The 15,226-nt window shown below is 39.4% G+C and overlaps 1 protein-coding gene and 1 pseudogene across 2 annotated transcripts in view; one reads left to right on the forward strand and one right to left on the reverse strand.

Moving 5' to 3' along the window:
- Positions 1-7,815, reverse strand: part of LOC149812836 (uncharacterized) — a 46,719-nt gene extending 38,904 nt beyond the window's left edge. For both annotated transcript variants that reach the window (XM_089992398.1, XM_089992397.1), the window contains exons 1-8: positions 7,564-7,815; positions 7,331-7,428; positions 7,131-7,231; positions 6,899-6,977; positions 6,652-6,712; positions 6,393-6,439; positions 5,632-5,724; positions 5,446-5,536 (exon numbers count right to left, since the gene is read on the reverse strand). In XM_089992398.1, coding sequence (XP_089848524.1) covers positions 5,446-5,536; positions 5,632-5,724; positions 6,393-6,439; positions 6,652-6,712; positions 6,899-6,977; positions 7,131-7,231; positions 7,331-7,428; positions 7,564-7,621 — 628 coding nt within the window. In that variant the 5' untranslated portion in view covers positions 7,622-7,815. The remainder of the gene's footprint in view (positions 1-5,445; positions 5,537-5,631; positions 5,725-6,392; positions 6,440-6,651; positions 6,713-6,898; positions 6,978-7,130; positions 7,232-7,330; positions 7,429-7,563) is intronic.
- Positions 1,223-4,045, forward strand: LOC149812837 (protein CYPRO4 pseudogene; annotated as a pseudogene).
- Positions 7,816-15,226: the final 7,411 nt, after the last annotated feature.

The following is a 15,226-nucleotide window of genomic DNA, read 5'->3' on the forward strand; positions in this document are numbered from 1 at the left end:
GCAGAGGATTTCATTCAAATCTTCGATTACTTTCGCGAAGCAATGATGAATACAGGTACTAATTTGCTCTCTTAGTTATTTGATTATTTCTTAGTTTTCATTTAAATATACTTGTATTGTATTATCATTTTCAAATTGGGTTTATAATGCAGACAAGGAACATCCAAATTTTGGGATGTAAACCCAGAAGAGTGTGACTTCGAGGGAGAACATGAATTCAACGTAACAAACATGGATTTAGCTGAGCCCAGTATTCCTTCTAATGATGCATTTGATGATGAAGAAGAAAATTATTAGCATCCATTACTTCATCAGGATATACTTTGGTATGTAATTTAGTTCTTTTATGCAATACTTATTTGATTGATATTTAGGTCGATTTATGTAATTGCTTTACTTATTTGATTGATAATTTGATATTTAGGTTGATATACTGCATGCATGATGAATCATATTATGAGTTTATGACAATGTTTACTGTTAAATGTTAAACTCTTAAAACTTCAAAATTATATATATATATATAATTTTTTTTTTACATTTTTGCCCCTGCCGCACCCCCGCACCCGGGTTTTTTGGAAGTGCCGAATCTCCGCACCCGCACCCATGTGACATAGCTTACAATCTTGATATTACCCAAACCACTAAATAGCCCTAGAATCGAGTGACAAAAAGAGAAAGAACCATCACAAAAGAAAATAATCTCCTTAATCGTATGTTGTTGGACCCAACTGCATATCTAAGGAGTCCTATAACCTAAAAATAGGTAAATCGAGGGATGTCAGGCTGATATCCCAATTTCCTTTCATGCCAAAACCAAAGTTTCTGTGTATATATGTGCAAAACCTTATTCACGCAAGTTAAACCCATATAAATGGGTTGAGCAATGCTACTAGCACACTTGAGACATATGCACTGCAAAAACCATCGTAACCCGAAACCAAAACCCCTCCTTTTTTTTATTCTTGGCAGTCAGAATCTAAAATCTCTTGAAATCTAAGCCCCATAGCCTGTAAACATTCGGAATCAACCCTCCTGAAATTCTGAAATCCCTCAAATCAGAGATTTGGGGTTTTCGGTAATATAAGCCCCAAAATCCCCCTTACTATTCGAATTAGGGCTTCCCCGCAACCCACATCGACTGCTCGAACACACTCAATACCCAAACAAGTAAAAATAGCAGTAAGACCTACCTTTCTGAGCTTTTTTGACATCCTGGAGGATGTTGCTACCGAGAGATGGTGGTTCGCCGGCTCTGGTTGCTCCTACCACCGTGAAGGGCACGATCGAGAGGCTACTGTCGAGAGACGATGGTTGGTCGACCCTGCTATTTCCATTGTCGCGACACCGGTCGAGAGGGAGAGTGAGAAGGCGCGCGAGAGAGAGAGAGAGTGCCAGAGAGCACGAGAGGGAAAGAGAGAGTGCGCGGTAGGAAAAGAGGTGTGGGAGGAGAAGGGGTTCGGGAGAGCCCCCTATATAGGAGGGTGCCCGAAAAGGGAGGAGGTTTCCTCCCCCTCCGGGTGGCTGCGCATACCTCCCCTCCCTTTTTACAATTTTACAAGTGTTAGGGTTCTGAAACCTAACACACCCCTTATATCGGCCAGCCCCTTATCAGGCTTCTTTCCTTTTTTTTTATAACACTTATCAGTAATAGGGCGCGACCCGGGTCCGGGTCCCAGCTGTAGCGTGGATCCATGGTTTGCCCGCGATTTGGATCCGTAGATCTTGCGGTGTGGATCCGCAGGTTGGATCCAAATGGATCCACCTGCAGGTCCGCGTATTAACAGGTTATATATATGTATATATTATGTTTAATATTATTTGTATTATCCTTAGTTATTTTTCTTTCAAATATATATATATATATATAAGTTATTATACGTATATATATGGATCCTTTATGGATCCTGGATCCGAAATGCGGATCCCATGCCCAACTTTAGAAAAATACCTATTATTTTCAGATAAATTTAAACAATTAATGTCAAAAATCGAGGTAATTACAACTTCATGGTATATGCATCTCTTTCTTTTAAGAAAATACTTAGGCATTGCCAATGAATTGTTCTTCTTGGTCTCTCTTTCCAGCAATTAGGTTTAGTAACAATGAGTGATGGGTCATCATTTTCCGTGTCCATGTAGACATTGCTCTCTCTCTCTCTCTCTCTCTCTCTCTCTCTCTCTCTCTCTCTCTCTCTCTCTCTTATGTTCCTACAAAGTGCCTTTTGTTCAAGAAAGTGTTTATTATTGTCTATCAGTGTTATTAAAAGTGCGCCTCAAGGCGCAAAAAGCGTGCCTCGCCTCAAGGCGAGGGCCTTTGTGCCTTGAGGGGCAAGCATAAAGCGCAAATGCCCTAAGGCGTGCGCCTCATACGCCTTGAGGCGCACGCCTTGGGGCGAGGCGCGCCTCAAGGTGAGGCGTATACGCCTCTCACTTTTAATCTTATTTATTCATCCATTCATTCAGAGAGAGAGAAAGACCTGTTGGAGCATGCCGCGGACGGTGGGGGTGTTCCATCGCATGAGGCGGAGGGCCTCGAGGGTCCGCCGGTGGAGCTTTCGGGTCCCTGGCAGTCCTCTCACCAGCATTATGTACAGGTGGGGGCTCCACTCGATACCCCTGCTTCCTTCAGAACCCCAGACCCCAATTCCCCGTCGCCTTAGTCCCTCGACGAGATCAACGCCACGCTCAAGGCCTTGAAGCTCAAGTACGCTAATGTGCCCCGCGTTACGAACGTTGTGAAGCTCTACCTGCACATCGGCAGAAACACCCCCAGCGCCAAATGGATCATCTCCGAGAAGCTCATGACCTACGCCTTCGTCGACGAGAACGGAGACGCTGCCGACGGCTCTATCAAGGTCAAGGGCAAGCCCAAGTTCCAGCGGAGGTGGGTTCTCAAGGTGGGCTCCAAGGTTCGAGGGCTGGTGTCGCTGGCGCTGCAGATGAAGATGTTCGACGACCAGCGACATGTCGATTTCGTATGCGATGGTGTCTGGGCGCTAAAGTTCTTCACGCCGGAGGATTAAAGGGTCTTCCTTGTAGAGTTTCAGAACGGTTCGTTCGAGAATTTGCACGAGACGGAGGCGTCCAACAAGGAGGATGTCTACGAGGACTTCAGAGGTTGGTTTGATCCGAAGGAGGCTGATGATTCGATGTGGGAGGACGTGGAGGAGAGCTTCAAGGAGGCCTATACGCCGGTGAGAGACAGGCAGGATCTCTTGGAAGAGTTGGAGGAAGCTGCCAACGGAGGGATCCAGAGTATCGCGATGGGTGCGCTTGATTACAGTTTTCTGGTGAGCGATTCGGGTATCGAAGCCGTGAAGAACTTGAGTCATGGCATTCATGGCAAGGGGGTCTCTGTGAAATTTAATAGTGGCAAGGGTAGGTTTGAGGGCTTGGGTTCTTCTTCTTCCTTTGAAACCCCTAAGAAGGCTCTGTTAATGAAGGCAGAGACGAATATGCTTCTAATGAGTCCAGTAGGAGAAGGGAAACCACATGCCACTGGGATTCATCAATTGGATATTGAGACTGGGAAGGTAGTGACGGAATGGAAGTTTGCCAAGGATAACACCGAGATAACGATGCGAGATATAACCAACGACAACTGGATGGTCCTGTTCTACACTGGGCAGATGGGCATCAATTTGCTAGTAATACCAAATTCTTGTGTTTTGCCACCACTGGTGATGGGTGCATTGTGGTTGGTTCGGCTGATGGCAAGATCCGTCTGTACTCAGATCGTTCGATGAGGATGGCTAAGACGGCATTTCCAGGACTTGGGTCTTCGATTACTCATGTTGATGTAACTTATGATGGGAAATGGATATTGGGAACAACAGATACGTATTTGATCCCGATTTGCACATTGTTCACTGACAAAGATGGGAAGACGAAGACTGGCTTCGCTAGCCGTATGGGTAATAAGATTGCCGCTCCGCGGTTGCTGAAGCTGACCCCTCTTGATTCACATTTGGCAGACCAGAACAACAAGTTCCATGGAGGACAGTTTTCCTGGGTAAGAGATTTGCATGCTGTTATTGTTTAACGAATTGTTTCTATGAGTAGGTTGATGAGGTTCTCTTTTCTTTGGATTTATACCTGCTGAAATTGACATAGAAAGCAATGTCGTTATTTGGATGTTTGTATTGGCTGTTTGGCGTTTACTATAGGTTTATATGATGTGCACATATTTATATATTGATGTGTTTAACAATTTGACCTTATCTAGATTGTGTTCTAGTTTCAAGCATCAGATACCTTAGGTGACATTTAGGTTTTAATGCAAAAATCTCTATTATACAAGCTGAAGACAAGTTCAGGTGAAGAAATGTTTTCTTATAGGTATTACATAACCATATAGGAATTGCATAACCAAACTCTAACCATAACCAGTAAAATAATATCATTTATATTTTTTACATTGAAAAGTTGTGGATCTTAGTCGAAACTGGGGTCGGGCCCCATGAAATTTTATAAACCATAGCTTTTGAATTTGACCCAGGTTCTAATCGGACCTCCTTGTTTATCACCATACCTTGACCCTATAGGGTTTGGTACGGGTGTTGGTGCAGGAAAGATGCATCATGTTTTTCATGTATATTATTTTGTCACCAGTGAAATTACTGATTTTACGATGGTTGTTGCTTTATCAATAAAGCAATTTTTATTTATTAATAATTTTAAATAATTTTTATAGTTTTTTTATTTAAAAAAAAAATTGAGGCTTACGCTTTACGCCTCGAGACGGGCTTACGCCTCGAGGCGGGCTTACGCCTCGAGGCGGGCTTACGCCTCGCCTCAGATTTTGGTGGAGCGTCTCGCTACGCCTCAACGCTTTTCACAACACTGCTGTCTATCATTGTGGATCACTCCGCTGTATAGATTATTCAAGAAGCATTTTTCCTTCAAAATATGCAAAGAGTTGGCATCAATGCTTAGGATGTCCTGGCCTAGAAAACCTTTTTTTTTACTGAATGAAGTAGTCTACAATAGAACAGGACACAACAATATCATCAGTTCGTATTGAAACACATGGTGCATGTATACTGTGAAAAATTCTGAAACATCATGAGAAATAGCACCCTAACGAATATTCCCAAAGATTTTGAATCTTGTCTAGTTTTATTTTCTTGATATTTGAACTGTTTGTGAGATTTGAAATGACATGTTAATCCAGATGCTCATGACTAATTTTGTGAGATTCTCTTTAAATATTCCCAAAATTCCAAAAAAGTAAGAACTAGATTTTTTTTGTTGCTCTTCTTTTTTACTTAAATTTTCTGCTTTTTTACAACTATTACAAGAAAGACAATTGTCAACACCCAAGGTAAACCTTTGCTGAAAGTTTCCTATGTAATAATTTTACATATGTAGCGTGCATGTTTCCCTGTGCATGTGCAGAAACTCATATAAAAAAACAAACTCAAACAAGACTATTTTACTAACCTCTGTCTCTTCTTAGGGTAGAAACATCTTGGACGGCTGTAAAGACTTCAGGTGTAAATATATAAACACCACAGTTGATCAGATCACTCACCTACAGAAGGCAAAATAAATTACTGTAAGAAATTCACACTACTTGAATAGTTTTTTCAACAAAGTTGAATAATTTGGTCTCTAGTTTGTACATACAAAGGTCTCAGGTTTCTCCGTGTAGTGCAATAGTTCTTTAGTCTCTGGATCTGCCACTAACTCACCAAACTGGTTGGCTGCCTCACTAGATACCTGCATAAGTGACACATAACAATATGGTTTGATTGCACACATGGAAAAATTTACTGACATAATTCAAAAAAATGAAAAGATAGAGTTAAAACATCTCCAGAGATGACAGTAGTATTCATGGCACCGCACAGCTTAATAATTGTATGCAGAAATTAGTAACACAATATGCCAAAAAAAAAAATTGCAAAGAAAGACGTCGCAAGAATCAAATGCATGTTTTCCTGCTACATATCCGACAGCCCAACTTGGTGCTTAATTCATTCAATTGAGTCCAAGGCTCCAAGCTATGGAGTATAAAAAAACAACCCAACAGATCTGCTCCAGATAAGAGTAAGGCTAGCTCCCATTTCTTTGTTCTGCCAATGTCAACGAAAGTCTATCCTCTTTCTAAGTAAAGACATGCTCTTTAATCTTTCAATTTATGGAATCCTCCACAGGTCTTGACATTCATCAATCATTCATTCTCCCCCTTCAAGATATGGCTAGGCAGATGCCTTCAAGTCCACACACACACACACACACGTGCAGACAAACACATCTACCACCGAAGTTAGAAACTTATAACATACTTCTCAAATCAGTTAGTGCAACTCTCCTAGTGTCTAGGAATAAAAAACTTTAATTCACAACAAAATAGAAAGAAATTATTGTGTTAAGAGATAACTTACCTTGATCACCAGGATTGTCCCCATACCACCATATCTTTTATGAGCTTCTGCAATCCATCAACATCAATTGCATAAGCTTGGAAAGATACAGTAGAGAAGACTTGATATTTAATATGGGCAGAAGAAACGGTTAATCAGCATAACTCAGCAAAACATTTGATCCTAAAATAAATGGAGCAAGGAGGAGAATTCTTAAACTCTCAACAAAAGAAAGATCTCTCTGAGAAATAAAATGGCTATCTGAGCTATAAAAGCTTACCCAACATGTCTGGCAATGGGAAACTACAGCACACGTCACAATTCAACAAAACTATGTGTGACTGTTGAGAAAATCAAAACAAAATTCAGGTCAGTACTAAAATAAAATTCAATTGTTCAAGCTCATGGAGGAAGGTCAGAAATCCTAAATTGACAATTTCAGTTGAAAAAGCATATCTCCACAGAAAATCAAACCCAATGCTTAAACAAAAAGAAACAGGGGAGTAAGATATAAGAAAGACGATAACCGGATTATCTTCCATGATCAAATCTCTAAAGTTGTAAAAGCCGCCTGCAGATCCATGTGGTTTATCTTCTCTCAAGTACCTACATTGAAAGTCCCCACGAACTCAAAACCCACTTTCCAATATCCAATGAACAAACTAAACCCATCTAGAGAGTTCAACAATTAGGCTCAACTTCAACAAAACTCTGCAACAAACAAGCAACACCAAGAACAAATCCAATACCATACATTACCTAACCGGAACTTTCAATTCATTGGAGACCGACGAGACGAAGAGTGCGAACTCGCGCTCCTCGTAAAATCCTACAAGATAGATCTGTTCCAAGTTGGGGATCTGCCAATTCAATAAAAAACCCAATCTTTCTTAGAAACTATAAACAATCGCTCATGAATTCATAAAGATACAAGTGTACCAAGAGAAGAGAGAATGTACCCTTCTGCAAGCAGAAATGGGATGATAGACCATGGGCTGCCCAGCAATAGGAAACAGAGGCTTTGGTATGTTGAACGACAAGGGTCTGAAACGTGTTCCTGAAATTCATCAAGATATCAACCCAAAAGATTCAATATTTCCACGAAATAACGAATACCAGCAAAATTTAGAACCAAAAAATGGATGAATTCAATCGAGATTTGTAGTAGTAGATTAGGAAGAATCAAACTCACCCTTCGTTGGCCCACCGACCATAATCACGGCTACCACCCTCTCTTCCGAGCTACCCATCTCATGAAACGAAGAGGAAAGGAAAGAAGAGTATAGATTTTGTGATTTCAAGAGCTAACCTGGAGCGCACCCACCTCGTGGTTTTGCAGAATTCGGTGGGAAAAAGGTACGTCTTTTATCTGCTATCCAAGCGTCGTTGAAAAAAGAAAGATTTGAATTTTCGGGATTTAAGGGAGAGATAAATAAATCAAGAAAAAGTATTGCCATGAGGGGGATACATGTATAGAGAGAAATATCTGTTTTAACCTTGATATTTCATGGGAATGGTGTCTTTGTGGTTGTGATTTTCCCGATGATCAATATATATATCTCTTTCGCAAATTGTAGTAATTACTTTAAAAACAATTTATTAAAAATATTTTTAGGTATTATTTTACATTTATTAAAAATAACCGATTCAGGAGTGAAGCGAATCGATTTTCTGTTGAAACCATAATCATCGGCCGATACCCACCGATAATGACAACATTGATTGAAGGGTGATCTGAAGCACTTGCATGTGTTGTACATTATTCTCCAAAAAAATGAGGTTTATGTCAAGGAATTATTGCTAATTCAATTTATATTGTGAGAGGCGAGCCTGAACATCATTAGGCCTGTTTGGAATCTGTAGCTGGGATGCACGTTTATGCATTTGGTGGCCCCGAGGTAAAATCTTGGTCAAACATAATTTTTTAATAAAAAATATTTTTTATTATTTAATATTTAAAAATATACCTTTATTTAAATAATATTAAAATGTAGTAAAAGTTATAAAAAACTATCCATACAGTGTCAGCACTGTCTTTGTTGTGTTAGCAAAACATGTCCCTGTATCATAGGTTTTAGAGTGGACAAGTAAGAATGTGGCCACACCTCATAAGGACATAAATCCAAATTTGCTCATTATTACTTCCTGATTGTTTCTCAATAAAGTCAAGGAAAGCAATACCAACCAAGTTGTCAATCCTCTAGAAATCAAACTCACATGTCAAACCGGCTTGAGGGGCTGTAATTGATTAAATAACAATTTGGCATCATATGTACCAAATTTAATATAATTTATTACACAGAAATTATATGTTAGACTCTAACTTCATGCTAAGAATGTGTTATGTTCACATTTTTAATTAAAGATATGTATGAAAGAGTAGTAACCAATGTCCGCACTTGTGGAGGGGTGACAACCAATTTTCCTATAACGGTTGGGTTACATCAAGGATCTGCTTTAAGCCCTTTCCTATTTGCTATAGTGATGGATGAACTTACGAGATCAATTCAAGAAAATGTGTCGTGGTGTATGTTGTTTGCTGATGATATTGTTTTGTTTGATGAGTCTAGAGTTGGGGTTAATGCTAAGTTAGAATTATGAAGACAAACATTAGAAGCAAGAGGTTTTAAGTTGAGTAAGAATAAGACTGAATATATGGAATGTCGATTTAGTAAGCAACGAAGTAGTGATGAGAGTGTAGTGAAGCTTGGTGAGCAAGAAATACAGGTGGATGATTGTTTCAAATATTTGGGATCTATCATTCAAAAGTATGGAGAAATTGATGGAGATGTAAATCATAGGATAAAGGTTGGGTAGATGAAATGAAAAAGTGCAACTGGAGTGTTGTGCGATCGTAGAATGCCATTGCAGTTGAAGAGAAAGTTTTATAGAACGACTATTAGGCCCGCTTTACTATATGGTACGGAATGTTGAGCTGCCAATAGACATCATATTCAAAAAATGTGTGTAGCTGAGATGCGTATGCTTAGATGGATGTGTGAAAATACAATAAAAGATAAGATTCAGAACGAGAAGATACATAAGAAGGTAGGTGTTGCACCCATTGAAAATAAGATGAGAGATAATTGTTTACGGTGGTTTGGACATATTCGGCGAAGGCCTAATGATGCTCCAGATAGAAGGATGGAGAAATGAGAAAATATATTAGTTAAAAGAGGTCGGGGTAGGCCTAGGAAGACATGGATGGAGATGATAGGAAAGGATATGAATGCTTTGAACCTCACCGAGGACATGGCATTGGATAGAAATGATTGGAGGAGAAGGATTCATGTGGAAGACCCAGAATGATTTTCTTTTTTGGTTCATATCACCGACCCCAATTGTTTTAGGATGAAGGCGTAGTTATTGTTGTTGTATGATAAGGGATGTAAAGGTCAGCTTTTGAATTTAAAATTTCATTGTGGACACACAGTACCATTTCTACAATTAAACCAAAATATTGTGCTAGTGTGTGATTGTGCCAAAGTTGAGGCCCCAAACTATGAGCTTTAAAAATAGAAAACCAAACTGCTAACAGGTCACGTGCTCTTTTTACATTTATGCATAAAACAATATGGGCCCACATACAAGGTTTCTAAATTATACCATAAAATATTCCTTCATATTCTTTGTAGGGATAACCGGTAGGGTTTGGTTCAGACCTAAGTGAAACCAGATCTGGCTCCGATTTTCAGGTATGGTATGGGGTCTGAATCCGAGTCTAATCGGGCCCATCATAAAAGAAACCATACCTGGATCCGATAAAAACTACATGAACCAGACCTGGATCATACCCGATAAAACAAGATTTTTTTTTATCATTTTTATATTGAAAATTTGTGGGTCTTAATCGAAACTAGGGTCGGTCTCGGGTGTTGTATAAAATTTTACAAACCTAAACCCTAAACCTATACCTGGGTTCATGTATTAATCATACCTTCAGATCCGGACCCGGGTCCTAATCAGGTCTTCTTATTTATCACCATACCCGAACCTTATAGATTTTGGTTCCAGTTGGGTAAGGGTAAACCTGACCAATTGACACCCTTAATTCTTTGTGCTTAAATTAGCACTTTCAAGTTAAGCCTTTTGCAAACAACTTTAAGGAATTTTATAAAATAGGCATATTTCTCATTTGGCATGGCTAAGGTAAACATCCTAGCCAGCTATTTCTCATTGATCTTGTTCATGTATTATTGCCTTGTGGGGGCTCTGATTTCTCATTGAAAATTTGGCTATTGTTTGTTGTGCAATTTACCTTTAAAATATTTATGGCTCCCGCTCTGTTTAAAAAAGGTGAATTCATTTATGTGTCAGCTTGTTGTTTTTAAAATTCAGCTATCGAGTCTTAGAAAGCCAAGATGTTATCATATGCACAAAGAATTTTACTTGTTCAAAATACTTTGTCTAGTATCTCTGTATTTTGGTTTCTCTCATTTAAAATCCCCAATAACATTGTTTTACAATTAGAGACTATATGTTCGAAAATTTCTTATGGCAGGATTCTGTTACACCTGGTAGCTTGGGATGTTCCATCTCTCCTAGAGACAATCCCCATTTTATTCCCCTGAATAGGACATGGCCATACGAGTTGATACCACAACTCTTTGTAGAAAGATCTCATACGCGATATGTACCTATTCTATATTTGGATATACATATCTATATTTGTATCTGTTCTGTATATATAGATAGCGCTATAATCTATATAGCGCATGAACTCAGGCGTTTGATACATGAACATGCTTGAACAAGGATACAATGTTCTGTCCTGTTTTGTCATTGTACAACCTTGAATAAGAGGCAGTGTATTGCTCCCCTCTTAAAAGGCTACAAGTGTTTTGTCCCAAACATGACACCAATGTCCATACATATATATATATATATATATATATATATATATATATATATATATGATCGAGAGAGAGAGAGAGCTGAAAGAAATTCAACATTACCACTCATGAAGATCAACAAAATGTTGAACCCATGAACTGAACAAGAGCAAAGTCAAAACAAATAAAGAAAGCAGAAGAGAAAAAGAACATCGGACAGATAAAAAGGGCTCACGCCGGAGCCGCTTGCCCAAATTGTGGCAAAAGAGAGGTAGTGTCAGCAGAAGGGAGTGGAAGATCATTAAGATGCATACGCAAGATCACATAAACATCTACCAAGATTTTATGCACCAGGTTTTGGATGTTAACCGGAATTTGACGAAAATGAGCATCGTTTCGTGCCATCCAAACAAACCACCAAGAAGTAAGCAACCACGTTCACCAGATGAACCTCCACCTCGTGTTGTGCCTAATACAAACCGGGCTCAAGATCAGATCTAGGGCAAAAGACTCATTAACAAACACTTTCGGATGCCTCCAGGTCCTGCTAAAGAGTTCCACAAATATTGGGCAAGACCAGAACAAGTGAAACGTAGATTCTTCTGTAGCTTGACAAAGCACACACCAACTCTGGAGCTGAATGTCCCACTTCTTTAAATTACTGTGGGTCTGGATCCTATCGTGCAAAATTAACCATGCCAGGACTCAAGAACAGGGAGAAGGACCCTTCGCCCAAAGCACATCCTCGGGCAACCAATCAGCCCCCGGGGGGAGCAACGATCTATAGTCTTTTTTTGTGAGGAACTCTCTGCTTGGCGCCAGTGCCCACTGCAACCACTGATCAAAATTTTTGGAGTCCTCAAAATGGCCTCTAAAGCAGACTAAAGCCCTCAACCACGATTTACGCAAGTGCGAGAGGGCCAAACCCCGGGTTCCCAGACGAACCGGGATAAGAGCAGAAGCCCCATATTTAGCAAGAAGCAAACAATCACAAGGGTTATTTGGTTGGTTGGCCAACCAACATTGCTTGGTGACAAGAACAATCCTCCACAGTCTGGGCGCAGAAATGCCTAAACCAGCCATACGCCGAGGTAAGACCACCGAACGCCAACCAATCAAGTGACGCTTACCCTTGAGTTGACACCCAGACCATAGAAAACCTGCCAGCAAGCGCGTCAGCTACTTCTCTACTCCCACAAGCATCACAAACATAGACATGAAAATTTCTGGAATAGTTGAAAGAACATGTCTGACTAAGGTTAGACGACCCACGATGGAGAGATAAGACGACTGCTACGAAAGCAATTTGCGCTTCACTTTTTGAAGCATCGGAGCCCAAGCAGCAGAAGAGAGGTGCTTCACTTGTAACGGCAAGCCCATGTACATAATAGGCATGTCAGAAATAGTGCAATTAAAAATTCTCTTTCCAGCTGCAAGCATATTGGCATGAACATTGAACATGGTAATAGAGTATTTAGTCTCATTTAGAGAAATCTCAGATAGGGAGAGAAAGAACTGAATGATAAGCTTGAACCTAAGCATCTGTTGAACATTTGCACGACCAAAAATGATCATATCATCATCATAAGTAAGAATATGGCCCGAAAAGTCTGAAACCTGCAAAGGATCAATGAAACACGATACCACAACCCGCTTAAGCAAGACCACAAGACCCTCAGCAACAACATTGAACAACAAAGGCGAGAGGGGGCACCCTTGCCACAAACCCCGCCCCAGCTTGAACCGGTCTTCTCTAACACCATTGATATTTAACATGGCTTGGGCATTTGAGACCAGCTCCCGCACCCAACCAAAAAAATGATGACCAATACCAAAATTTGCTAACATTTGAAATAAGAATGGCCAATGCACAGAGTCAAAAGCTTTATGAAAGTCTAATTTAAGGACAAAGTAAGGTTGACCGCTATGCTGCAAGGAATGAACAACCTCAGACGCCATGATGAACGGGTGTTGGACCCTCTTATTACGGATAAAGGCGAAATGAGAGTCTGAAAAAATCTGGTTAGCCACTGATTTCAACCTATTCGCCAAAACCTTGGCAAACATCCGATAGAGAGCACTCATAACTGAGATTGGGCGAAATCGTGAAATATCAATGGCCTCATCCTCTTTCAGAATAAGCGAAATTATAGCAACATGAAAATGATAAGGCAATCTGGAGTTACGATAGAACTCATCAAACATGCTCACCATGTCTGATTTAACACAATCCCAAAAGATTCTAAAAAAGTTGACATGAAACCCGTCAATGTCAGGCGCTTTCCAACCCGACAGATCCTTAATGGCCCTAAAAATCTCATTGTCAGATAACCTTCTTTGCATAGATTTGGCTTGCTCAGGCTAAATTGACCCAACTAGGACATTACCAAAGACACCCCCCGCAGTTAATGAAGCAGAATATAAATCCTTAAAATATAGCGAGACTGCCGGATTAAGGTGTTGATTAAGATAGGAAACACCCCCAATGGAGATAGAAGGAACGACCTTTCTCCTATGACGATGAAAAGTATATGAGTGAAAAAATTTAGTGTTGCCATCACCAGCCGCAAGCCATTTTACCCTAGACCTTTGCTTCCAACGAACTTTCTCTTTGACCCTCCAGCTTTTCAAGAGCATAGTTAATTCTAAGGACCTAGCCTGGAGACTAAGAAGTTATAAATCAGAAAAAGAGCCAGGAGAAGACAGACTGATACTCAGAGAGAGAGAGAGAGAGAGACGTAGTCTAGCAGTCCTTCTTTCTCAATGCTTAGGTGCACATGTCTCAAACTCTCCTGGTAATGCCTTCATGGTTATTCAAATGAAAAAGAGAAGCATAGGCCCCCGGGGTGAGGCTACTCAGCCCAGACGTTTTCCTGCCCTGGGATGGCAACTATGTCTCGTGGCCCGGACGTGGGGTTTCCACAGGTTGAATATGGAAAAAAATAAAAAAGAGAATTTTATTTCTCCAAATTTGTGATTTAACCAGTATTGTTAGTATCAATGCAAATCGCCCTAAATTGGCCGATTTATACCGAGACAACCCAATAAAATCCATAAGGGAGGATTCAACTTTCAGCAAATTTTTAATATTTTTATATGTTTAAATATTTCTAAGATTTTAATAATTTAATATAATTTTTTAAAATTTTTATATTAAAAAAGTTAAAAGGGTCAATTCAACTCTGTTCATTTCAAGTCTGAAACTCTTTGAATTGGTTTGAAGGTCTGAAACCGGATTCAACTTCTCAACTTATCCCACTTTTTCCTGATAAATGGATGTAATAACCAAATCATTCAAAACAAGGGGTAACATAACAGTTTTCAAGGTAAGATAACTTTAAACCCAAGCTCTGACCTCAATTAAAAAAAAATAAAATATTTTTGCCACCATGTGAAAGGTGACCGATTTCTCTAACTTGGAGGTTTCCACTATAATATGAAAACTAAGACAGCATATCAGATCACATTGTATATTACCGATAATTGTTATGTCTAATCTCCACTGCGCATCTCATTTGGCAACTGTGCAAATAGTGAGATGTGCAGTGGGCAGGGCTTGGAAACGAGATGAGCTTCTCGTGACTCGGCTCATGTTCAGCTCGTAAAGAACTCATTCAGACTCATAAATAGGCATGACAATCTTGAGCATGAACAACCAATGTTCGTATCGACTCGGCTTGGCTTGATTTTACATATATTTTATATTATAGAATGAATATGGTTGAAGGGTTTGCCGGAAAACAATAAGTTTAGAGTTCAAACTCCTATTGCTTACAAGTTTGACACAATTATTTATTTTGTAAATGAGTTACTTTGAGTTTAGGTTAGTAGGTTTAGGGTCCAAATTCTATTGTTTTCAAATATATATATATATATATATATATATATATATATATATATATATATATATATATATATATATATATATATATAGTGCCTTTGAAGGCACCAAGTTATATAAAACTATTTAGCTGAAAATTATACATTTTAGTTTTTTTTATAAATTAAATCTTATGGATGTGA

Source organism: Nuphar pumila, chromosome 16, assembly GCF_984573655.1.
Source record: "Nuphar pumila chromosome 16, dmNupPumi1.hap1.1, whole genome shotgun sequence".
Classification (NCBI taxonomy): domain Eukaryota; kingdom Viridiplantae; phylum Streptophyta; class Magnoliopsida; order Nymphaeales; family Nymphaeaceae; genus Nuphar; species Nuphar pumila.